Source organism: Pieris napi, chromosome 13 (genome assembly GCF_905475465.1).
Source record: "Pieris napi chromosome 13, ilPieNapi1.2, whole genome shotgun sequence".
Classification (NCBI taxonomy): domain Eukaryota; kingdom Metazoa; phylum Arthropoda; class Insecta; order Lepidoptera; family Pieridae; genus Pieris; species Pieris napi.
The window spans coordinates 9,058,076-9,085,198 of record NC_062246.1 but is presented as its reverse complement, the minus strand read 5'-3'; the positions used below and the strand labels follow the sequence as shown (position 1 = coordinate 9,085,198).

The 27,123-nt window shown below is 32.9% G+C and overlaps 2 protein-coding genes across 4 annotated transcripts in view; both read right to left on the bottom strand.

Moving 5' to 3' along the window:
* Nucleotides 1-51: 51 nt before the first annotated feature.
* Nucleotides 52-10,862, bottom strand: LOC125055359. 2 transcript variants are annotated; one of them, XM_047657787.1, is made up of 20 exons: nt 10,728-10,862; nt 10,483-10,574; nt 10,200-10,286; nt 9,252-9,393; nt 7,843-7,888; nt 7,750-7,774; nt 7,100-7,169; nt 6,855-6,912; nt 6,352-6,385; nt 5,726-5,801; nt 5,136-5,191; nt 4,621-4,669; nt 4,149-4,201; nt 3,887-3,953; nt 3,627-3,682; nt 3,307-3,370; nt 2,960-3,001; nt 2,502-2,582; nt 1,186-1,256; nt 52-155 (listed from the first exon to the last, which is right to left on the bottom strand). In XM_047657787.1, the coding sequence occupies exons 1-20, from the start codon at nt 10,730-10,732 to the stop codon at nt 94-96; spliced, it is 1,236 nt and encodes a 411-aa protein (XP_047513743.1). In that variant the 5' UTR covers nt 10,733-10,862; the 3' UTR covers nt 52-93. The 2 variants fall into 2 exon arrangements, with proteins under 2 accessions (XP_047513743.1, XP_047513744.1); XM_047657788.1 differs by having other exon boundaries at nt 1,196-1,256.
* Nucleotides 10,863-14,529: 3,667 nt separating this feature from the next.
* LOC125055382 (Krueppel-like factor 3) overlaps nt 14,530-27,123 on the bottom strand; it is a 31,011-nt gene continuing 18,417 nt past the window's right edge. The window contains exons 7-11 of one of the 2 annotated variants that reach the window (XR_007117874.1): nt 16,976-17,036; nt 16,034-16,111; nt 15,579-15,871; nt 14,621-14,865; nt 14,530-14,589 (exon numbers count right to left, since the gene is read on the bottom strand). Coding sequence is in view for 1 of the 2 variants with exons in the window: in XM_047657825.1 (XP_047513781.1) it covers nt 14,693-14,865; nt 15,579-15,871; nt 16,034-16,111; nt 16,976-17,036 (605 nt within the window). In the remaining variant the exon portion in view is untranslated. Of the gene's footprint in view, nt 14,866-15,578; nt 15,872-16,033; nt 16,112-16,975; nt 17,037-27,123 lie in introns of both variants that reach the window. The other variant, XM_047657825.1, reaches the window with a different exon arrangement.

The following is a 27,123-nucleotide window of genomic DNA, read 5'->3' as shown; positions in this document are numbered from 1 at the left end:
ATCACCCACGAGTTGCGGCAACCGATAAGCTCTAACAACAAAAAAACATAATATTTCCAAACATATATTTTCCCGTTTTACATTTTTATGGATCTAATTTTTATGTGGATTTAGGTTCCCAGCTTGCATCATCAACATTGTTTCGTAGTGACGATCTGAAATGCCATTTTATTTTATTATAAAGTTTCCTTGAGTCCAGCAATGTTGACCTAGTGGTTTCAACGTGAGATTGTCATCCCTGGGGTGTAGGTTCGATTCCTGTGCACCAATGAAAGTGAGGTAACCGGATTGCCTCGATATGTGTCAAGCTCAGAAGGCTGATCACCTACTTGCCTATTGGAAATAATCATGGCAGATACAGAAATCTGAGGCCCAGACCTAAAAGGTTGTAGCGCCATTATTATATTAAATATTCTTATAAATCAATTTATAACCAAAAGAAAAAAAAATTAAGACTCCAACTAGATAAATTACATATATATAGTTCATGCTCTAACATATGTATCACAGACAAACATATCGTGAAAAAACCATCTAGAACGGGCAACATAGGGCCAATAAATTAATAAATAATCAGCGTTTGACTGTATGAAAACTATGGATAAATAAATAGTACCGATAGAATTAAATAATAGAGATATTTTAAGATAAACATACGTTATCGAGTGGAAACTTTGGGTCCTACCCACAATTTGAGCATTTTTGGGTTAACGTTACATAAAAGTATAAAGTATATGTTAACGTAAAATTGTAAAAACCGTTAGATTGTAATCTATCTCGCGAGATTATAAACTGTCGAAAGATTGTGAACCTCAACGTACTGCTTACAATTTAACGTATAATTATTCGGTAGATTGTACTACACTAACTTAGTTATCATTCAAACTTCTTTGGTCAATTACAGATTAATTTTACTTCCCAACAATTTCATATAACTACCGAATAATAATACGTTAATTTGTAAGCAGTTCGTTGAGGTTCACAATCTTTCGACAGTTTATAATCTCGCGAGATAGATTACAATCTAACGGTTTTTACAATTTTACGGTGACATATATGTCAAACTAATAAGTAGATATATTCACAACATTGTGTGACTAATGAAAAAGTAGTTTACGAACAGAGATTTCTCTTCCCCATGCACCTATATGGATCGGAAACGAGGGCCTGGTAGAAATTACTTACTATAGCTTACCACACGTTTTAACGCATTGTTAGGAAGAACTTTCTTCATCTTCGAGCGGTAAGCCCCCAATCTGAAACCATAAATAGTGTGTAGTGTATGTGCAAACCGGCATGGGTTAAGGCCGATTTACATTATCTTAGTGTTTAGGAGAGTGCTTTAGGATAGTACTTTAGTTGAAACATGTAAACGCTACTTGCTTTAGTAAACGCTACGCTAAAGAACTTGCCTTTCAAGTTGTACTAAAGCACTCTCCTAAACACTAAGATAATGTAAATCGGCCTTTAGACGCGACACTGGACAGACAGAAACAAGACCGAACAGCATACTACATAGAGGGTTACGTACTTTCGTAGGTATATCAAATCAAATTTTTGACATACAATTTTGCTAAGTCCATCTCCTGAATTTTACCACAGCTTCAGGCCTTGCAAGGAAACTAGCAGAAGAAACAGATGTAATCGGAGGTAACGCCCATAGAGAGATTAAATATATTTATTTGCTCAACAGTATTCCTACAGCTACACACTAAACAATATCCAAACAATTAAATTGAACACAAAAGGCAAAAACGGAATACACATTCAAACATAAACAAAGCACAGTTTCACCTATATATACAAAAAATATAACAAAGTATATATATGTATTTATAATAAACTAGCCGTTTCGCGCCCGCTTTGCTGGACGAATTAAAATAAATTTTATGTTTCATTATTTTATTTTTTTTCATATTTTTATTATTCTTCTTTTTAACTTCCCGCTAAGAAAATTGAAATATTTCGAAAATCGAGTTTTTAACAGATGTTGACGTTTAGAGGTTCTAGGAAGCCTCCCCGAATGTTTCCGCGGTGAAGTCCGTATGGATAAATTTTCATAAAAGTAAAACAGCAATAAAAAAATGAAGGAACGTTGGAATTTAATAAATAATAGTATAAATAATAGCCATAAACCATCTAGGAAAAATTTCGCATCGAATGGTGGTAGTTTCATGTCGATACGATCAGTGGTGTAGGCGTGATTGAGCCTCAAACGAAGACCATTTTCATTATATATATATAGATTCTAAATTCTAAGATTCATTGATCACTATAATATATATTTAATATAAAGGAAGAAAACAAAGCCATTATTAATAAAAGATACCAGAGTTTTTTAAATTATTTTTTAAACATAATTTTTAAAAGTTATCATTATAGACAATAATGATTACAGAAAAAGTATTTTAGCTGATGCAAACTTCGGCGTTAGCAGCAGCTATATTTAATCTGAAGAGTCTGTGTCAACTTCTAGTTTATACAAAGTCTATGTAACTTACTCGCTAGCAGTTGGTCCAGCCAAACGCATCGCCTGCGCACGCATACACCGGTAGCTATGAGATTTTTTGTAGTGTTTGCATCTGAATTAAATAAATTTTTTTTGGATCAGGTTTGCAAATGAAACCAGGTTTGTAGTGAGTAATTTTTGTAAAATTGCAAATACAAAGTTAGACAATAGATGGCGTTAATATGGTAACATTTCAATACTCTAATTATAACTGTCATGGCCTAAAAATCTAGATACCAGGCCATAAACTCCAAAAAAAAAGAAATGTCAACTGTCTGTCAGTGACTGACTTTCAGTGATGCATCTCACTGGCCACGATTGCTGAAAAAACACTTGAAACGTCGAATTATATACTGTTATGTGTGTATCCTTTTATATGCGTTAAAGCTGCTCTTCGTAATATCAGAAATGTAAGAAGAGTTCTTAGTATAAATAGATTAAATACTCTACCTATATCTTGGTTTTCGTTGGCAAGCGTTCTTAACAGGTAACCTGTAAAAAATCCAAACGATCACTATACAAACTGTACAAATTTTAAACTTCTCTGATATAAATAGTAAAACGTGTCGATAAACAAAAAAATAATAAACGGATTAAAATTTAAAGGTTCTTGTTAGAATTCTTTTTAAAGTACCTACACAAATGGATATATTATTTTTTCGTGAATAAAAAAAATATATTACTTCATATTTCTGGTATCAAATTGAAAATGTATATTAAAATGTACCTCCTGTGACTTCGTTGTTACATTTCTTACAAAATAAATTAAAATTTAAAAACAAATCTAAAATACATACCATCCTAACTTATACGGAATTTTTTTTCTATTTATCGTCGAAAACAATTTCTTTAAACCGCGCTCTGAAAGAAAGTTTACATATACAGTTTCAGAATGACCATGGAAAAATTAGATAAGTTACGGACTGTTTCAAGCAATACATGAATGGATGAAAACCAAAATGGCGCGTTTCTTTCGTGATTCTACATCTTGAGTCCAAGTCACGCGAAACGTGTCATTCTTTCTTTCATTTTGCAATACACAATTTGGATTTTATATTCACGGGTATAGTATATAAGAAACAACATAGATATTTAAGTATAATTCAGATATACTCACTTTGATGCCTGGTAATTTCTTCATTAAATACTGTTTTGAGTTTGGTAAACAAACGGCTAAAAAGAAAACATAAATTTTAAAAACATTTTTAAATAATTTATTGTATTTAAGTATTTTTAAATGTTTTAAAATTAATAATAGCAAGTGTTAGGGAGCGTTCAAGTTTACGTAACGAATTTTTTTCTTTTTGTAAAACGTTACGATGCGGGGCGGGGATTGAATTACGCGTTATAATATTGCAATTAATTTTTTGTTTTTACCTGGACTTTCTATCGCTGGACATTAGCATGCTCACCAGAGAACTTCGATCCAAGATATTTTTCCTGACTGTCAAAGTAACCCGGTTTTTAATATTAGTCAATCAATAGATACACCTAGGCTTTAGTTTGTTTTTAAATGTACACTGTGACTTTTTAAATACTAAGGTTGAACCCTTAGGGTATTTTTGTGTCAGCAATGCTTTGTTAATTTACAATGTTTAAACAAGAAAAAATAATACTACAGTATGTCTAAAGTACTTACAATAAATATAAGGGATTTTTAAAATGCTCCCAAAACGGCGGTCCAGCCAACGTCTAGAAAAACAATAAAAAATTACGTAAGTTGGAGACTAGTTGTTTTTTTTTGTACTTATTTTTTATTAATAAAAAGACAATCTAACCTAACAGGTAACCCTAAATCAACAATAATGCACAACAAATGAAAAATTACACACGAAACATAAACAAACGAAATTAATTAGAATAAACAAAATTACATAATAAAAAGAAAAACTTTTGTTAGTTCACTCAACGGATGTAATTCGTTAACTATAGTTATACACCGAAACGTATGACGTTATTTTACCGATTCTATAATCTAATATTGATGATTGATGGTCTGGTTTGTTATTAATTTTGGTTCCAATAGGTATCTTAGGTCTTAAAACCTCGTGAAGCTAATGATTTGTATGAGTTGATCTATATATTTATAAAATCTTAGGAAACATACTCACATGTTTTGCAAGTTTTTCGAACTATAATCAGACTCAGTTATTGTGGGATCTATGAAATAAGTAAAGAATTCATTTACTAATATTTTAAATTATAAATGATTTTTATTAATATTTTAGACGTACAACAATAATTTGTATCACGAGAACGAGATATTTATGCATTAAAGAGTATGTTTCAACATTTAGTAAATGGACACGAACCAATTAAAATAAGCAAGTCTACGCCTTCTAAACTTAATGTACCTTTTGTCTGGGATTGAACTCTAGTCGTATAAAATAACATCAGTGAAATACGGAAGCTCAGACAATTGAAATTTTTAGCCAGCACTCTGCAAGTTCCAATAGGTCCCCAAGGTTTTTGTAAGCAATATAGATAGAACAATATCCGTAGTGTGTATATATTGTATTCCGTAGCGCGGATGTCGCTAACTGTATCGTGCTTTATAAAACCCAACATTGTATCGGGAGTTACAGAAAGTCTTTCAATAAAAAACTTGAGGATTCAATTTCGGTACCTGAATCTCGTTCAAGTAAGCATAGACTCTTGGAATCGCTCCTTTTCATGCGGGTCCTAAAACGGAAAAAGGATCATTATTATTATAGAACCATATTATGGAGGAAAGATGGTGTACCTTTCCTGCAACCTAGAGGCAGTATTCTCAAGTCAAGGAACCCCGGGTTCTGGGTACGATAGGTTCTGTCATCATACTGTTTATGGTGTTGCTACAATATTATTCTAGTTTAAAAGTAATGTACTTTTTGACCAATAAAATAAACATATACAGTCAAAACCGTTTACTACGACATCGTTCATATACCGGTTATAATGACCATAATCATAGGTCCCGGCAAAATTCTATTGTATTAGGTTCTTAATAACAACGTCATCGGCTGTTACGACTATCGGTTTTTACGACCAAATATGAGTAGTCCCTTCGATGTCGGTATAACAGATTTTGACTGTATATCAAACATAAATACAAACTAAGACAATATTATTTATATGTCTACGTGAAAGGCGTTTTATATTAAATACTCAAATTAATGTATGGCAAAAACTTCATGAGAACTAAAACATCTATTATATTTCCATTGCGAAACTAACTCTGATTTGATAATTATAGGAACAGCTGATCGTTGTCTCAACGCCATGTGTGCGATTTCCGTAGAGGTTCCAAGTTCTAAGAATAAAATATTTAAAATTTCATCAAATTATACCATCATACCAAGAACAAAAACTGATTTAATCAGTTTTTTTTTGTAAGAGACAAACGGACAGGGGGCTCATCTGATGTTAAGTAATACCGCTGCCCAAGGACACTGACATTGCCAGAAGGCTCGCAAGTGCGTTGCCGGCCTTTTAATAATTAATATGCTCTTTTATTGAAGGACCCTAAGTCGAATTGGTTCGGAAATACTTCAGTGGGCAGCTGGTTCCACATAGTGGAGCGCGTATCAGTAGGTACTATTTATTATGTAGCATTTAAGTTTAAAAAATGTAAACCTCTACTTTTGGGGTCTGTTAACACTACTAATCAAATACTACTGATCACCATTAATACAAAAACTAACATACATAGTATAACCATTTTTTTAAAATAAAATGTCAATATTGTGTAAATATAAATGTTTATACTATAGTGTTTTGTTTAAAATCTTGGTAAATAACCACTATCAACAAATTTATTAAAAAAAAAAAAATTATTACAAGGAATAGAACAAATTATTGACCTGCAATTCGTAGATCGCTGCAAATCCTCTTATTCTAAAAATAATAATTAGTTTAAATGCAAATACAACATATATTAGTATATTAAAGTGTGAAAAACCCATAACAATTAACAGCGCCATTTTAATATAGAATAGAAGCTGTGTATCGATAAATCTCCATGGGCAAGACTCCATTCAAGTGGAAATTCCTTGCCTACATCTGCCAATAGCGATTCAGTGATTACGTAAGTAACTTATAGTAAGTGAAAAAGCTATACCGAAACTGGGTACGAACAATTCATATAGGAGTCATAAAGCGAAAATACTTTTTATTATATATAACAGTTAAGTGATAACACCGCCCATGGACACTCACACTCACATTGCGAGAAGGCTCACAAGAGCGTTGCCGGCCTTTGATACAGTGCAGGGAATTGAACAATCCTATATAACTTGATATTTATGTGAAGATAATGTAATGATAACGTGGGATAATATATTTTATTAGACTCATTAGGACTTACTCGATTTCGTTCTTTATTTTTAGACTTTTTCGGCTTCACGGATGTTGCGGCTTGCTCCCTATAGGACAGGATAAGTGTTATTTGTTTGTTCATAAGGAATACCTGAATGACACTAAAAAACTTACTGTATTTTATAAAAAAAACCGACTACAATCTGCACAAATATCGAAGAGTTAGGCGTAAAAGTTCAAAAGATAAAAGTCAATATATACATATTATTATATAAATGAAAAGAAAATTCTTACTCTTTCTCTAAGGTCGGGTAATGCATTTGTTTTAATAGTTCCTGAGTTACGTCCGTTGTTGTTCCCATTTCTATAAAAATAAATACAATGACTTAATTATAAGATTAACAGATTCCTAATTCTAATACTAAAATAATATATTTTTTAATTAATAGTGTAATTATTTATTACATAATAAAAAACCACTAACAACTGTAATAATAATAACTGTAATAAAATAATAATAAAATCTATATAAAACATATATAAATATATATCTAATTGATTATTTCATTTTTTTAGTACATTCATTTTGTTTCCTTGTGCTACATGTTTAATATTAAACTTCTATTAGATGGTAGAACTGTTTTGGCTTGATAGCTATATTTATTTATTAACACTTCGTTGCATACATAACAGTTATTCATAACAGAAATATAATACAACTAAAATAGTTATATGCAAAGAAGGGTAACTGGCGGCCTTATCGCTTTTCAGCGATATTTTCCAGGCAACCACTGTGAGAAAAAGAATTAAATAAGGTAAGCAAGAAGTACAAAAATAGATAAGACAAAACTAATGGAACAAAACAAAGCTATTAAAACATATGTACACATATATGAAAACGTATGTATATATATATATAGATATATAGGTTACTAAATACTTACCGGCACTGTTCTTTTTCATATTTTTCTGCAATAACATTGAATGGTATTAGAGATGTAAAATGTTTAATAATTTTTTTTTTAATGCACACTTACTTGTTTATTTTGTACATTTTGTTGTGGTATTGTCTTCGTTGACTTGCTAAAAATAAATTAATAAATATCACATAGAAGAATGTACATTAATGGTATAGTATATATATAAATTTACGTTAGAAGAGTAATTATTAATTATTGCAAAATATATCTTAATATATGAATTTTTAAACATATATTTAGCAAACAAGTTTTTTCAGTCATCTTGGGTCCATGACTTTAGTAGGTATTTATTACTTAATAATATAATCATAGCCATAATTATACAGGGCAGTGTTTAGCCTAGTGGCTTCAGTGTAAGTTCGAAACCCGGTTGCAAACCAATGGACTTTTCATTCTATGTACATTGAATACGCGCGCTTGTGGCTAATGAAAACATCGTGAGGAAACCGGCCTTAGATCTAAAAAGTCGACAGTGTGTCAGGCACAGAATGCTGAACACTAGCCTATTAGAAGAAACAAATGATCACGAAACAGATACACTACTACGAGGTCCAGACCTAAGGGCGGTTTCAGACGTATAGGCGTGCCTTTTGGCCCACGCGCAACTCGTACGAGCGTTGACGCGCTTCAAAGCTCGTATTAGCGCGACAACCGTTGATAATGACACGATGCCATGGGTTCGAGCGAACACGCCAAAATATGCTAGATTACGCGCGTCCGGTTTTTTGAAGCGCGTATTATGCTGCGTATATGCTGAAACGAGCGTATAGGTACGCCCAGAAAAATACGCTAGTCTTAAACCGCCCTAAAGCCACTGGTTTTATTGGAAAGTCATCATTGTAAATTGTCTAAAAAACCGTCACCGTAAATAACAGTACCTACATATATCTTTGTTGAACGCACTAATCTGAGGAACTGCTGTTTCTGCTGTTTCTGTTTCAAAAAGAAATCTTTTTGAGTCGTGTAGTAATATTATCCACAGCTATAAAACACGTCGCTACTACCAATAGGAGTGCATTAATGAAAAATGTAGATTAAAACAAAAAGAAACCTATGGGTACAACACTTGATCTTGGCCTCGGATTTGTGTATCTGTTTCGTGATCATTTGTTTTTTTTCTAATAGGAAATAATAATAAAGTTTTATTTGCTTCTTTATATTATTCCATTTTACAGCTTAACATGCTGCAGGTATTCACTACCTTTGTGAGAGGCTGGTGCCTATAATAGGACTACAGAAGACACAGGTGTGTCAACTATGTTAACAGGTCACCAACCTTCGTTTTCTCACATACGATGTCGACTTTTTGGCATTGTTCACGATGCATTCCTTCACCGCGCGAGTATTCAATGTATACATAGATTGAAAAGGCTATTGGTACATAGCCGGTGTAAAATCGCAAGGATACGCCAACGCAAGCTAACAGCCAACACTGCTCTAAAAACAATAATATAGGTCAGTTTAACCTATATTCCTCATAGTCAGAATCGCTTCGACTTTCGTTAATATGTCGTCTGGCAATCTCAATGACGTTTTCGTGTCGTCGAGTTTTGATATGTCTCGATTTTCTTCTAGGTTTGTTCTTAGATTTTCTTGCTGAGTAGCAACCTGAAACATGATTTAGGAATATTCTTAAGTGCGTGTGCGTGTTGTTCCCACGAGAATGTAAGTGCGTGCTCCTATTTCACCCTGCCTACTGCTGATAGAGGACAAATCTTTGATTTCACTACATTTTTTTTACTATTAATTACTTATAATGTCACATGGTTGAAGGTTCCTTACAAACATTGTGTAAAACAAAAAACTTGGCGATGCGATTAAAAAGAGTGGCGGAGAGTTTATTGTCAGTTTTTCTCGTCCGTTCTACGCCCTCCTTTTGAGAACTGGCAGTAAATGTAAAATTAGAAGCATTTAGCATTTAATATGTATTTCTTTATTGACGTTCATAAGTGTACATTGTGTTACCTATTGATGTAATGTTTAAAACTTACATTACAAATTACAATTGTCTCTTGTTGGAAGGCACATAAGGCTGACTTACTTTGAGGGACTAGAGTGTGAATACTTTTTCTTAAAGAGACCTAAGGGGAATTGGGTTCGAATTCCAGTCGGGGGCAGATTATCAATTTTTAATCAATTTTATTTTAATTACCAATTTTTTTCTTTCTTCGAAACAATCTTCGTTAAGGGTAGATACTCTTTTTACCGAAAGGGGGTTATGGGGATTTAACTTAATTTTCTATTTAATATTAAATTCATACAAGTATTTATTACCATATAAGTTACAGAAGAGCTCGGTACCTTGGCACAAGTAATTTGTATTTACTTAATAGGTAACACGTTGTATAGTTCAAATTACTATATGAAAAAAAAAACATTTTTGTAAATTTTGAATCATACTAAATGATGAATACCTTGAAATATCCTCTTTGAGCAGCTAGAGCAAAATATGACACCTCTAAATACCTCAGCACCATGCAGATCGGTTTCACTGCAGACATCTAAATGAAACGGATATGTTAGGCGTATCAAATACTTGAAAAATACCTACACATTGGCACAATGGATTTGTCTATGTCTATTTATAATTTATGAGATCGAACCGGATTTTTATTATAAATTTAACCGTGTTATGTAATACATTATTTAAGATTGACATTCGCACCGAAACGATTGAGTATGAAAATTTAGACTTACAGCATTTCCTGCATTTATCGTGATAACTACAGCCTTGATAGATAGCGGCACGTCCGTTTATAGAAGAGTTGCAATGTTCGCACACCTCGCAACTAAAACAGTTTATTTCTCGATGAAAATTATTCGGGTTGTACAGACCGCTGTTGGCATGATATATCTCGACGATCGTGGTCACGTAATAAAAAGCGATCACTTTGAAAAAGAAAAAACAATAAAACGGAAAATGATAAATAATTAATACTTACGCCATTCTGTTTTTCTTATTTTTACATATTTTTTTTGCTATTTCTAAGTATCAGCTCACATTGTTGCACTTTGAATTTCTTTTAATGCTTATTTGACAGCTGGTGACAAGAGGTATTTTTTTTGTACAAGGGGTTGAAATATAACCAAAGATATCACCATAGAATTGTATCTATATTATTTCTGTCAGTCACAAAATATTATAATAATCTATTAAACTAAAATACAAACTCCATCTTAGTAAAAACTAACCATAGTTTATTTCGTTAGAGTGTTTCTGGTCATTTTTTCGCGTTCCATCCGGCATATTTTGGGGGTTATGCATTTGACCTACAAGGAGATACGTCTTCGACCTTAGGGTGAAATATCACTGAGCATGTGATAGATATGCAGAAGACCCGACCATTCGGTGTTCAGGTGGAAAATCGGATACCAAACATAAACAAGCGTCCAGGTCTAAAACTTCCGCTTAGCGACAAAAGCCTCTTAATAGCATAGCCTGGAAACAAGCTTGAGTAACTCTTTGAATTACTTTACAAACTACTAATGGTAGATATTACAGTAATATAATCAACGTCAGTTAGATTTTGCCTATATATTTCACTTTACTTTTCCGCAAGTAGGATAGTTAGATAGTTTCCGATATGTAGGATTGTAGGGGTATAATAAAACAAAAAACCATTTTAAAATATAATTCGTTTTAATTAAGGCAACAGCACCGTTTACAGCGAGAACATTGAGCATTGTGAAAAACTTAAATGTTAAAGTGTAGACAACTTCACTTACGCTATAGGAGTGACATAAAAAAAAAATCTCACGCAAGAAGCAAAAAATACAAACCCAGACGTTCATAAAACATTCCAATACTTATTTTCAAATAAACGAAAAATATAAATTTTTAAGCAAAAAAAAAAACTATTTCAATTAAGTACTGTAATTTAATTACAATATCGTCTGGGTTGTCACAATTAATTAAAAAAAATAACTCTCCGTTAAGTACATATATTAATGCCTTGCATTTAAAAAATTACACTAGAAAAGGTACAAAAAACTTACAACTTTACTGGCCGGCAAAATGCTCGAAATAACTATTTATACTTAACTTATGAAAAACTATATTTAAACTTATTTATAAGAATTTAAATCACATAGAAATTTAGATAAATTAATACTTTATCTGTCCGAGATCGTTTTAGAGAAGGTATACCGAATTGAGATCAAAAATTAAATCATTTTTGTAAGTATTAGCCAATATATATCAGCTCATGTAGATAATGTCTGTGTAAACATTTTGATAATCACTTTAGGAGGTTTAAAATAACATTTAGGCTCTACTAACTTCTAGCAATGTTTTAAATTTGTATTCTGTCATGAGAATCGCATGTTTTTTTTATGTCTACTAGAGTCTGGCAAATGAAAGAAGATAATTGAATTATTTGAAAAGTTTCATTGAATTTCTTAGGTTATTATGATTTCTATTATATATTTTTTCCGAATAGTCAAAAGGTATAATAGCCTAAACTTTGTTTTATTTAATAGAACATTTCGCTTCTTTCGCAGGATTTGATTATTCGGAATTAAGTTGTGTTTTATAATAAATATAGTTTTAGTTTTCCATGCAATGCTAGTCATTTTAAGTATCAATAGTAAAATACTAAATACGTATGGTATTGAATTTTATAGAAATACAGTTACTATCAATGTAAAAAATCAAGTATCAAGTAAGTTTAATCCACAAAATATAACAAACTTTTAGGGATACCATACTAAAAATATTTGAATTTGCCGCGCTTTTTCGTTATCTTCTTTCATTAGCCAGTGTTCAGAATTTAACAATTACTTGTTTTTGGAAAAAAATTACACTCGCTGTTTTACGTCAAATACTGTGGTCATCTTTAATCTATGAAAGGAGTTACCATTAAATTCTATACATGACTATGAATATATATATGAACTTATTTAAAGTTCTGCATTAATTATACTATATGTGTGAGTTTATTTCCGTAAAAATAGTTATTATAGGCGTTTTTATCTACTAATATATTAACAAAAATACTGGCCCCCACTTTACCCATTACTTATCTATATTAATACTAATGTTCTACTTATTTAAAGTAAATAAAAAAAACATAACTTAGGACTCAGGGTCCTTCAAAAAAACAGTGTTCTTTATAGGCCGCCAAAGCATTCTCGAGCCTTCTGACACTATGAATATCCATGAGTTAAACATAAGTAGGTAATAAGGATACAATTTTACCTACAAAAAACTAAACCTTCTGATGTATACTCTGATTTTTAATTCCGTAGAATTCTGACATTTCATAAGTGATGCTACTAAAAAAGTTCTCCACCGAAAAAGGGACAAATTCGACTTATTTGACGTACGTATTTATTATGTTTTACCTACAAAAAGGTAAATCTAAATATTTACTTACTCAAGTGACCTAATACAAAAATAACAAATATTTCATTATCACGAACAATATATCGAATAAACTTTAATTTATTTATTACTTTATTCTATTTTTTAGCTGGCATCACTGCCTACTAATTCCAGGTTTAGTAAACCTTTTAAAAAGAATAAAATGTTATCTTTATTTGTGCGTTTTTTACTGTTTGTGATGAAATGGAACGTAATTACCACTCGCCGTTAAACCACTTTTAATATGGAGCACCCGCACTTAATAAAATGGATACATTAACTAACAATAAAATGTATGTATAGATGTTCAGACTCGTATTGAAATTGAAAAAATGTGACCGGCCAAAAAGGTTGGCCATCACTGACATGTCAAAAAATGATAGCAGCAATTTTCGTTTCAAGCACAGCTCGCCAAACATCCCAAGCTGTCTAGGCCCAACAAAAGCGGAATTCTCTTACTTAAAAAACTTTAGTATAAGTAAGAATTACGGTAGAAAGAAAACATCAAAATTCAGTGCGTTTTTCTGTCTGGACGAAAAAGTTTAAATTTGTCATTGTCTTGTAATTTGATTATTTTGAGACTTTTAAAGTTGTACGTGAAAAATAAACTAACTTAAACTTAACTTAACTTAAACTAATAAACATTTAAAACTTAACAGGCATACATTTTCTTATTAAATAAGATTTTCTGTGGTCGAAACAATTTTATATGCAACCATTAGTTATATATATGCAACTATATATATTTTGTATACTTATTTATATATTAATAAACTATAACTATTTATTGCCACAAATGCCCTGTTTAGTGGAACATATTTTTGAGCATCATATTCTAGGAATATTTATTCTATATTTATCACACATTTAAATTTACTGGCCCTTAAATGTATATAAGAATGCCCCATAAAGGCTGTTTCGTTTAAGTATATTAATGATAGACCCCCGTGGGTCTTCTATCAATCTGTATTTGATTTTGAATGTTTTGCAAAATATTTTTGTAAAAAGAAACAAAAATGTTAAGATATTTTTAATTAATTTCTGATCAGAAATATAATTGTCATTGATTTTGAATGTGTTTTGCAAAATATTTTTGTAAAAAGTAACCAAAATTATACGATGTTTTAGTGAATTTCTGTTCAGTAATATAATTGTCATTGTATGTACTAGATTTGTTTATGTTCCCCTGTTTCAAAGATTTTGTCCTTACGTATTTTAATTAAAAAAACGAAATTCCTATTCAAAGAACGTTTTTTTTTTGTATTTAGTGCGTTCTATTTTAAAAGTTTTAATATCAAGTTTATAACGAATTATTTTTATTAAATTAGATATTTCTGCGTTTTATTAAAAAAGATATTTCTGCGTTTGTTTCATAGATTTTGCTTTATACCTTTTAAATATCTATCTTTTGTTTGAAAAAGGTCTTGTTATTCGATTTTTACCATGAAAAAGATCTTGTTATTCTATTTTTACCATAAAAAATGTCGGCATACTTTTTTCTATCTTCCCCACACAAAAATTTGCATACTTCCAGCATATGCATCATCAATGCCTCCGCATATGCAATCCAAGATGATCCGAGCGTGCAAAAGCCCGTGTACAAAGAGGGCATCTGAACGGTCTATGGCCGGTATGTTTACGTGTATGTCTGGTGAGTTCGTCTGAACGTGCGAAGCGCCAGCCGCACCCGGCCCACCCACAGCTGTAGGGTTTCTCACCTGGAATGAGAAGTTAATATGAAATGTGTATTAAAAAAAATTAGTTAGAATTGAGTGTCTGTAATAAAATGTGTAACCTAAGCCATAAACAATTGAAAAAAAGGGAAAAACGACAAACAAATCTAATGTCACTAAATTATAATAAAAAAACTATTAAATAAGAAAAAATACTGCGGATCACAATTTGCTAATACTATTAATTGACATTGACAACCAAATTATATAATGACATTACGTCACTGACAATTCCCAAAAAGTCCTTTATATACTCAAGCTCAAACTCAAAATAACTGTATTCATATAGGTAACCAAGTACACTTATGAACGTCAACAGAAAAGATGTTAAATTGATTCTAAATTTACATAGGTAAGACACATAGTTATTTTCGAATTTCTATGTTGTAATATGGATGTGATTTTAAATATTATTATTTTTTCTTATACATTTAAGCATACTACTAACGAGTATTTTATAGAAAACAGGCAATTGGTGTAGTACCATAAAACTCGTATAAATAAAATAATAAATTTATGATTTTTGTATTAAGAAATCATAAATGTCTAATTATACTTTTTTAACAACACTTTTCTCTCCCCTCCACAGACTAGGCACAATTTTACGGAAAGATATAAACGAGGGCTTTAATTAAAATAAATATAAAGTATATTAGCTAATCGCAGTGAAATCCGATAGAATATTTTAACAAACTTACCAGTATGCGTACGTTTATGCGCCTTTAAATGCGAACTCTTTGTATAGACCTTTTGGCAGCCAGCTACATCGCATTTATGCAGTCTGCGCCTGTCTTTGACTTCACTTTGCTCTATTGTTTTTGGGATAGCCTGTAATTGGTTCAACGAATCTGTCAAGGCTGTCTGGAGCGCGGTGTTGAGAAAGTTCTTAAGTTCCATATTTGAAATTGTTTTATCTGTAGGTGGGAATATTGGCGGGAATGTTGACATTGACAGCTCAGGTGGCGTTTGAGTCTGCTCGTTGGGTTTATATCTGAAATAATCAACAAATTATTTAAATGCTTAACGTTATATTTATATACAAAAACATAACATATGGGCGAAGGTATCACTTAACATCAGGTGAGTCTCTTGTCAGTATAACAAATATAGGATAACAGAACTATAAAAAAAATATTAGCAGAAAAGAAATTACCGTTGCGTCGGTGGCTTTAATATCCTCGGTCTTCGATAATTCGGTCCTAATTTATTTCTCAGTACGTCGAAGTCTGACCTGGAAAATAAATATATGAATTGATATTTTTGTTTACATCTCGGCTTATAAATTCGGTAGGTGAAAGTTCGCTTCTTTAAATTAATAAGCCGTAAAATCTTTTTTTATAAATAATAGTCAACACACATAAATAATAGGCTATTTGACAGTATAAAAAAATAAAGTATTTTTGAGAGGAATCCGTATAAAACGCGTCTTTAGATAGCGTTACAGTGAAATAACTCATAATTAATTTATCAACCCCATAATTAAAATATTGATTTTGATACATCAGTCACGTGACACAAAACTGTCACAGATTAGTTGAATTGACGTAGCACGCTTTTAAATTATAATTCGCTTATCTAATACTGTCTTGGAATTTAATTTTTTATCGAAAAAAATTACTCTGGGTTTTTGTGTAATTTAAGAATAAATAATTAACACGTAAAAAAAAAAATATTTATTTTATTTACGTGTTTATAGACATGGTACGTCATATGGTGCGACGCCATTTTTACTAGAGTAGAGATTGGGTGGGTTCTTGAAATGAAATGTTTTGAAATTCATTTGAATTATAACGACAGTATTTAATAAAATAACAATTCGTATAGGTTTTATATTATAGCAAGTAATAAATATTCTGTTCCGGCAACGTACACGCGAGCCCTCTGGCACTTACTGATCATATTTTTTTAATCTTGTCAAATAGCCTATACACAAGTTTTTATTAGTGTCGTCAATATAGAACTCAAATCGGAGACATAAATAATATAGATTTTTGTAATTTCATACACATTATACATATTTTGTCTCCTCTCGCGTCATTAAAATAAATGAGACAAAACATTCAAGTTAAAAGAACCATAAGCCTTTCGGACTTACTCAATAGTTAACTCCGTAGAATGTTCTAGTTTTATGGCTTCTGAAGATGTTGGGTAGTTGCCTGAAATTAAAAAAATATATTTAAAATTAGCACCATAGATCGGTCCGTAGATCGCCTCGTGTGTAGGCAAATCGTACCAATTTTATTATGCTACTGCCGATTCAAATTACTAGCCGATTTCATCCCCACCACCATTGTCCCGATATCGCCACTGATTTTAGGGCCGTATGTACTATAATTTGGTTATAAGTAATATCTGTACTTTAAATACTTCGCTATTAGCTGTCCAGAATTTTGTTATGACGAAAATGACATCAATTTCTAAGATTTTTCTAGAATATTGCATTAGACCGAAACTCCAAATTAAAACGTTTTAAATTTGCTTTTAATTTATCTAGGATTAATTAAATTTATCATGAATCAGGTCGTCTAGTGGTTTCAGCGTGCGGCTCTCTTCACTAAAAGCAACATCGCAATTCATGAATCCATGCAGTTAGCTTTTTAGTTTTTAGATGGTTTTAATGTAACGAAGTGTGAATAAATAAAATAAATAAATGTAACCCTAAAAAATAAAGTAAATTCTTAGTTTGTCAAGGTGAAGAATTAACAAAACTATTTTTTTATGTCGAAATTGATTTAAATTATTTGAAGCTGTGAATTTATTGTGTCAATTCCTATTATTTATTACTGCCAAACGGCTGTGTCATATTAAGTTGGATTGCGGATTAACTGATGGAATTTTATTTGTAATTTTAGTTCAATTCAACAAAATGTACAGTTTTTAAATTTACCATAATATTGGTTTCTTGATTTTTATGAAAATTTCTAATCTGATCTGATTTAATCTATTTGAAGTTATAGATATTTAAAGTTTTATTTGGCAATAATTAAAAAAAAATACTAAAAAAAATCTGCGAAATTAATTTTTTAAAGTGTTTTTCAAAACTCTGCTAGTCCTAGAAGCAGTATTTAAAATATACATAATTTTACTCACACGTGAATAAAATTATGTATTATGTAAGAAATAGCGCGCCTTTTTTATTTTTATATTACTCCGGTTAGTCATTCGCAGACTATAAAACAGTTGGTACAGCCACAGAGTATAGGATGCTTGCACACAGAATAAAGATTGTAAAACACACAATTAATTTGATTTCAAGCAAATTTACTAAAGATATTTGTTCAACTTAAATGAAAAGAAATGTGATTTGAATTATGTAACCTAACATTAGATAAGTTACACATGTATTTTAGTTAATAATTAGAAGCGCAAATCACCTTACTTGAAGCCAAAATGAGCCCTTTAGTTTTTTATACACTCATAGATTGTAACATAACATTCTCGTTTCCGATAATGGTCGACTACATTTATATTCTTTGTAGGTAACAGATGTGTCATCTTACATTTAAGAACCCAAAAAACGCTAGTCAGTTTTTTTGATAATCCAGCGTCGCAACCCCTAATTTTATGTTAGTTATAAGCTCATGTTTTAAACAATTTAAGCCAGTAGACAGTATACACCTAGCTTCAAACAAAGAGTTTTATTTAACATACAAAAGAACATCCCTCCAACAACAGACACCGAACTTAACTCGTGAATCGTGATACAATAAAATAAAGTTAATATTTGTAACAACTATATATATATAGTATAACTGTATAGGTTAACAGTTAACACTTAACAATAAGTTATAATTTATAAGCCATAAGGCCTTTCACTTACTTTGAACTTTCCAAACTTTTTCATTTTCATTGCCGAATTAGATAAATAAGTTAATTAACCTCGAAAGAACAAACGTCCAAGAGGTATTCAAAAATTCGCAAACAAAGTCGCGGGCATAGCTAGTATTATTAGTGAGTTTGTTTGTTTAGGTTCGAAAGCAGGAGGCCTGATATATAGTTTCGATCCGAGTACAACGTTTGCGCGTTTTAAAAGACTTATAACGCCATCTATGGAGAAGACATTATACAATACTTTTATATGGTATTTGTATATTGTTTTCCTACCGTATACGTAGGTACTGCATAAATTATAAAAATGATTATTATTATAAAACATACGTTTAATATTAAGCAGTAATTATGTCAAGGCTTAGTGGCCTAGTGGCTTTAGCGTGCGACTCACAACCCTACGGTCTTAGGTTCGATCCCCGGACTAACTGTATGTGCGCATCTAACACTCTTACGGTGAAGGAAAACATTATAAGGAAACCGGCAAGTCTCGAATCCAAAAATCATAAAAGTTATCAAAAAAATGGATGCAATCTGAGACGAAGACAATTATAAAAATAAAAAAAAATAAAAACTCAGGAATTCAAACGAAAAGCTAGGCTAGTGGTCAGTGGCCGTTTAAGAATTACGTAAGCACTATAGGTTGAGGGGGGGATCTTTGATTTTCTTATTTGGTGATTACTTCAACAGTATTTATTTACTTTTTTACACATATTACCCACACATTGTCTATGCATGAAATATATAAACTAATCTAATTTCTATATCAAAGTAGATGTTCGCAAAATAGAATATATAGAAGCAATAAGGAGAAAGCGCTTTCTAAACAGTATTAAATTTTATATTATCTTAAACAACAAATTGGCTTTACTTTACAGCCTAGATAATAATCTTGATTTTAGACTAGACTACAGTCTAAGCTAAATACCTTTTAACACTATCTAGATATTTTGGTCCAAGTAAAAAGCAGGAAACTACGGTCAACGGTACTATCACCAACTTAAATCTAAAAACTGAGAACACTGAGAGAGACAGCTTCATTAGGACATTTCGTTCAAAACAATATGTTATTTTAACGCAATTACAGTTTTAACATTACTATAAATGTAAATAAAGGCTATTTATTATATAACAACCAGAGGCGCTACAACCTTTTAAGTCGGGACCTCAGATTTACTGTATCTGTTTCGGGATCATTTGTTTCTAATTCGTAAGTGATCAGCCTCACACACGACGCAGACTTTTTAGGTTTAAGGCATGCCGGTTTCCTCACGAAGGTTTCCTTCAACGTACTCTCTCTCTCTCTCTCTCTTTAGCTCATATTTATATATTGCATGCTATTGATTTATTCTTACTTCTAAATGTTCGTCCATTGTAAATAAATCGCTATACTTTGTACCAAACACATTATCAGTAGGCCACAATCAAATTATCTACGAATAGTAGTTGCAATATATTATGTCCGCCGAGAGTTAATGCCTCAAGAGACATGTGACTGTCCGTACGAATTTAAATCTGAGAAACGATTTTTAAAGGAGAAAATTTATTTATGTAATATTTTTTTTTAATTATTTGATTTTATTTTATTTATATCATCGCGCCTTTTTCCCGAAGGGACCACGATGCTTGGGAAGGTCCGGACATGCCTCTCTCGCTTCATCCACTTCCATGACATTTACCATGCATGCTCGTCGGTTATGGGTAGGTACTCATAACTTGTCCCTTCTGTAATCCCTCCTGAATTGGTATCATCATATGTATGTATGACCCGACTACATCATTCACGGTTGCCTTGTATATCCCACTTGTTAACCGTGGAGTAAGAAGTGCGGCCAGGTGGGCAACGGCACCCGTGATTTTTTAAAATCTTTATGTAAATTGCCGCGATGTAGACGATATTTTATTTAAATAACAAGTGAACGAAATGTTTTCCCAAAAATCTATTCAAAATAATTTCATTAAAAATACTAGCGGCCAAATTTTGATAGGCAACTTGGTAGATATACATTCCCCTAATTATAAATATACATAGGTAAATATTTCGTTTTTAGCAAATAACAGAAGAGCGCACTAATCCTACATCCGGATATCGTACTATAAGGCAGTGTTTGCCGCGCACCACCACTACGTGGAACCAGCTGCCCACTGAAGTATTTCCGAACCAATTCGACTTAGGGTCCTTTAAGAAAAGAGCGTACCAATTCTTGGAAGGCCGGCAACGCACTTGCGAGCCTTCTGGCAATCCCACCATTTACCACATATATCCAAAATGTCGGCTTATACTCAGCTTCTAGGGATCCCGGTCCAATTCTTGCGAATTAACAATATTTTGAATGTTGAATTAAAATTATGTTGTGTCAGCCTGGATTGGGTCACATTACATTATCCCAATAAATAAATCAGTGGCGCTACAACCTTTTTAGGTCTGTGATCATTTGTCAATCTAATAGGCAAGTAGACGTAGAGGGTCTAAGGCAAGCCGGTTTCCTTACGATGATTTCCTTCACCGTTCGAGCGAATGTTGCGCACATAGACAGAAAGGCCATTGGTGCACAGCCGGGGCTCGAACCTACGACCTCAGGGATAAGAGTCGCACACTTCTCAGGTTCATTAGTGCAAAGTCTGTTTAAATAGGTGTAAATCTATTGGCTGACCTTAACATTAACTAGATAAGAAATTTCCACCACTAACTTAGTTTATTTTAAGACAAACGCAGCGGGGGACTATTTTCCAAAGCACGGATAGTATATGCAACTATGTATGTAATTCCAATTATAACAGCGATCTGATCTAGATTTCATACAAGCTAACAATATGCTCGGCGAATGCTTGTTGCTGTCACTTGCTGGTTATTTATAACTTAATCCGGCTTTTAAGGAGTAGGATACAGCAGTGGAGAAAGCGAATCAAAAATTTTCAATAATGGCTTTTTTATAGAACGGACAGAAGGCTCACCTGATGTTAAGTGAGTACGTTGCAAGCCTTATAAGAATTGGTACGTTTTTTTCATGAAGGTATGTCGGATTGGTTCCAAAATTCTTCAGTAGACAGCTGGTTCCTCATAGCGGTGGTGCGCGGCAACAATTCCCTTAAAAACGCTTAGTTGTGGAACGACGGACGTCGAGGTGATACGGTTGGAATTTCATATTCTGCCTCGACGTCCGATGATGAAACTAAGCTGGAGCTAATTTCCTAACATAGAAACGATGTAATTATTCATATAAAAACATCGAACAATCAAAAACTCAACATTTACTTACAAAACTATAAATTATTAAAACAATCCAAAATGTAGCAAATTAATGAGATAAATTAGATTTATAGCTGCTATTAAGAATTTATTAAAAAATATCGCGTTTTAGTTAAACATTTGCAATATTACAAGGATTAAACCATCGTTATAAAAATGATATCTAAGCAAATTAAAGCAGAATCGTGCGCGGCACAGGCCAACATTTAATAAGGCAATTTTATATTCTTCGAACGGTCATTGAATATTTATTAAAATTGTTTACTGCCCTGTAATTACACCAAGGTATTGCTTTTACGTAATTTTAAATGCAATAGAGCATTTTATTGATTGTAATACTTTATAAACCTCAGTGGCTTCAAATCGATTAAAGGAAAACATATATAAACAACGCATTTGATAGGTATACTTAAATATTAAACAAAAGGTTAATAATTCCTAAGCTCCAGGAGAACTGTTACCTTGCCTTTCGTCTATAGGGAGCAGTTGGTGCTGGGGTTTTAGTGGATAGGGTTCATGGTACCCCCGTACCGACTCCCACACTCCCCGCGTCACTTAGGAAAATCCCCCACCAAGAGGGTTACAAATGGATTTCTCGACAGTAAAAAATCCTAAGCCCGGACATACGGCCGACAAGGAAGATGCTGAGCTGACCTTTGGTTTTTATTGATTACATTAGGTTTACTTCTTTTTCGTAAAATAAAACGATCTAATTACAAGTAAGAGAAAATACCTGGTTTGTGTCCTCACAAAGCACCAGAAACGGACAACAAATGTTATTATAGTGTGAGCACTCTCACTCTCTTCAGTAAACACACGTTGAAGTAGTAAATTAAATAAAAATTATTTTAACAATTTTAGATATATGTATGTATGTGAGGCTTAATTTTCTCTACATTTATAACAGTGTGTGGATAAGACTTATTTTTAACGTTTAGGTAAAGTTAAAATGTTTGCTTATTTACTCATAATCTAATATATAAAATTCTCGTATCACAATGTACGTTCCCATACTCCTCCGAAACGGCTCGACCGATTCTTATGAAATTTTACATTCATATTCAGTAACTCTGAGCATCGGGTACTATCTATCTTTCAAACCCCTAAATGATAAGGAGTGTCCACACCTATTTTTTTTTAATTCTTCTTTGTTTTTACAAAAATACATAACCCTTAATTTTCGCCCCTCCACGATCAATTTTATTGAACTGAAAAAATGTTTCCTAGAAATAATATACATTTCAAAACAACGTTTGCTGGGTCAGCTAGTATTATATATTATAAACGAATCTCCCTCGCTCCGCTTATGACAATCACATCCTTACAAAACAGTGAAACCGCACGCGCAGCAAATAATTAGCCGTTTGAATTATATAAGCGAATGACACCTATTTCTTAACGAATTTATGTTACTACACAAATATTGCTGAACATCTCATTCCGTAGCCCTAACTAATGAGAATCTGTATCTTCAGCCGTACACAGGGTCGTTCATTAAGTATTAATTTACAAATTATTTAAATCAGTTCAACATAGTGCTTACACAGCCCTCTAATTAGTTACACTTTCAAATAAGTAAACTAATCTGGCAATACAGCTCAGTTTTACCGTTCCTCACTGCAATTCTGATTCAGCCATACAGAGTCGTTCATTAACAGTTAATTAACAATAAAAAAATTGTTTAACATAGTGGCTGCTTACACAGCCCTTAAATTAATCGCTTTTTAAATCATTCGTTAACTAATCTGACATTACACGTAGCGCCGTTCTTAACATTCTCTCTCTCTTAAATCGGTAGCTCCTGTCTAACGGTCTTGGTCAGTAAGGAAACATCTGGAGCATTTCTTATTACAGTGTACAGGTTTTAGGACGATGCATGTTGCAGTTTATCGGTTCATCTGGTTGATGAACGGCCACTTGATCTTTTGCCTTCTGTGTTATTACCAACCACGATCAGTTTCTCCAAGTTCTCAAGTGCGCATTGTATGACCGAAGTATTATATATATTATACTAGTGGACCCCACATACGTTGTCCTGCATGATATTTCAAGCTATTAGGATATTAAAGTATGAAAGTACCGACTGCAGCGCCACCTGCCGGGCTGATTTGTGAATCTAAACCATTCCCAGATCCCCTTGAACACACACAAAAAATTTCATCAAAATCGGTCCAGTCGTTTGAGAGAAGTTCAGTGACATACACATTCACAGAAGAATTATATATATATATAAAGATTATTTGTTGTCGGCGCATGATAGACAGGCAATTCCGTATTCGCCTATATTTGGTGTCTAGATTGATCGATCGATGGTTCTTAATATACAACTATTAATAAACAATCAGACAATTAAACAGATAGATAGCTCTGAGTACTGTTGTAATAAATGCTTCACAGAGTTCCTGTACCATATAATACAAATAAAATCCATTAGCACAGTCGAGATTAGAATGGGCTAACAATTCTTAAAACGTCGACAACGAACTCGCAAGCTCTCTGGCATTGATTGCCCATGGGCAGCGATATCTATTAACATCAGCCCTGCGATTCTGTAACTCACTTTTCGAACTCACAAAGCGCACAAAACACAGCGGTTTTCGCATCGGCGGTCGCTCTGAAATCAGTCGTGAAGCAGTCATATCATGATGTGGCATTCTGAAAAGGTGGGAGCTTGTAGTTTATTGTTTATCATAATGCCAAATCATAAAATGACTGCTTCACGACTGATTTGAGAGCGACCGCCGATGCGAAAACCGCTGTGTGAGTTCGAAAAGTGAGTTACAGAATCGCAGGGCAGGTGCGTTAGCCCTGCTATATTAAAAAATTCAATTACGTGAATATAAATAACTAATATTTAGAATATGGGTTCGAGCATTTAATTATCGTGTTCCCTAATTTGAGGAAATGATTCTCTAATATGTAATTAGCACCGGCGATTTCCACAATAATTTACGTTAAATATAACGTAATGCCGCGCCTCTTCCTCTTCATTAGGTAAACTATTATACTAAGTAGTTCCCTTGATTTTCGTATGCCTTTACACGAAAGGTTTCATTTGTTGTAGCGTTTAGGTTTCAACAACTAATAGAAATTTTCTGAGGCCTTAGGGAATCCATGTCAAAATATAATAAAGTGTACGGGTTTTTGATATTCAGGAGCACTTATAATCTTTTGAATTCAAAAACTAATAGAAATTTGCTAAGGGAATAGTGTAGTCTAGTCAAATGGAGATGAGCAGCGCACGTAGCACATTCAGATTTTTTTTATAGAACGGGGGGCAAACGGGCAGGAGGCTCACCTGATGTTAAGTGATACCGCCGCCCATGGACAGTGGACACTCTCAATGCCGGAGAGGTTTGCGAGTGCGTTGGAGGAGATAAAACATGAGTAACCGAATGGACTGGCCTTAAGGGACAAAGAAACAAGGACAGACCAAAAGTGCGATGGGCCGACGAGATCGAAGGGTAGCTAGGTTAAAATTGGATGCTGACAGCAAACGTTATAATAGTGTGGAAGAAGTATAGACTTAAAATAATAAAATTATATACCATATCTTTTATTTCGTATGAGTTGATATGTTTTCGTACGCCCCTACTGCTATCAAGCGCCTTTTAAAATAGTTATTATAATTGTTTTTTGTGTATGTATAAATTTCTGTTTCCATTTATTTTTATAATACTAATACTTTTATAAAATCAATGAAACAATTTAAGGACACTTCTATATTTGTAATGTGTTTATTTCTTTTTTACATAGCTTGTATTTGTCATGTTTCTTAGTAGATAAATAAATAATAAACTATATTGTCTGTATTAAATGTGGGTAAAGGCATATTATTATTATATAATGTTACTTAAAATCAAGGATTTAACCACAAACGAACATAGTTAAAGCCCCATCCACACGCTTGACAAACAATGGCAAACAGCCAACAGCAAACAGCAAACACGGACGTGTGGATGGGTGTTTGTCGTTGTTTGCCTGTTTGTGTTTGTGTTGGGCAGTGTTCGGCATCGGTGTCGGTTTATCTTGCCAGATCAAAGGATGTTTGGCAAACAGTTTGCTACGTATCCACACGTTTGGCAGCGATCAGTATGCGCGCAAGCTTGCGGGAGGCGGACGTATTTACTTGCTGCACTTTTTCGTTGGCGCGCAAAGCGTAAAAAATGTCTGATTGGAGCACCTACGATTCTGACATTTTTAAGTAACTTTTAAGTAAAATTAAAAAAACACGGCAAATTAAAGCCCAAATAATAGGTCTAAAGCCTTGTACGCTTTCTATGTATTTTAATCATCCACCATCGTCTTTGCTTTCTTCTTTTTTTCCTTTTTTCTTTTTCTTGCTTTAATTTATAATAAAAATATGTCAACCCGAAAGTAATAGCTGCCACAAGCTCGTCGTCCGCCATGTTTGCCGATTCGGAATGTTATGAACGTTCGCCAAGCATGTGGATGGCTGTTTGTGTTGGGTGATTGTGGTTGGTGTTTGGGACTTCGTTTGCTGTTTGCGGTGTTTGTGACAAACAGCCAGCGTGTGGATGCCCCATAAAAAGCAGACAAATGCACCGTGAACTAGGACACCAGTATTCATTATAGCTGACCATCGCATTACCAGTAATTGTATTAACACGAAATTCCAGTTAAATATAACGATCGCTTAACTTAATCGACCTCTTTATCGATTGTGGGTTAAGTGAGAAGCGTGCGCAAAACTTCTTAGTAAACATTTATGCAGAATTTAATTTCTTTAAGCACAAAAGATGGCGTGGCTGCAGTGCAGGCGGAAAATAATACGGTTCAAATATAAGATTCTTTCATCCAACTTTGATTTTGTTCCCTTTGGAATACTCTTGAGCCGTGGGGTTCACGTGCACAAGTGTTACTTAAAGATTTAAGTTGGAGCCTGGTAGACAGTACCCGTGACCTCAAAGCTGGTGCTTTCAACGAATAAGTATCGCAATATAGTGAGGAAATACTGGTAGCATTAAAGGTACAATGCCACATAAACCAAACTTTTTCTATTTATCAATTTATTAATTATTTTTATTACTATTTCTTTAATATATCATATATTATACGAGCCTATTGACAACCTACAACTGAGCTGCTTATTCATACTATGACATCGAATTAACCAGCCAGTTTAGGTTTCAACGACAACAATT

Bases quoted from the DNA above. Each gene is read 5' to 3' on its own strand.
- LOC125055359 (XM_047657787.1), bottom strand. The intron at 10,287-10,482 runs GTAAGTCTAAAT...CGTTTCATTTAG, and splicing joins CGATAAATGCAGGAAATGCT to ATGTCTGCAGTGAAACCGAT. The intron at 3,371-3,626 runs GTGAGTATATCT...ACTTTCTTTCAG, and splicing joins AGAAATTACCAGGCATCAAA to AGCGCGGTTTAAAGAAATTG.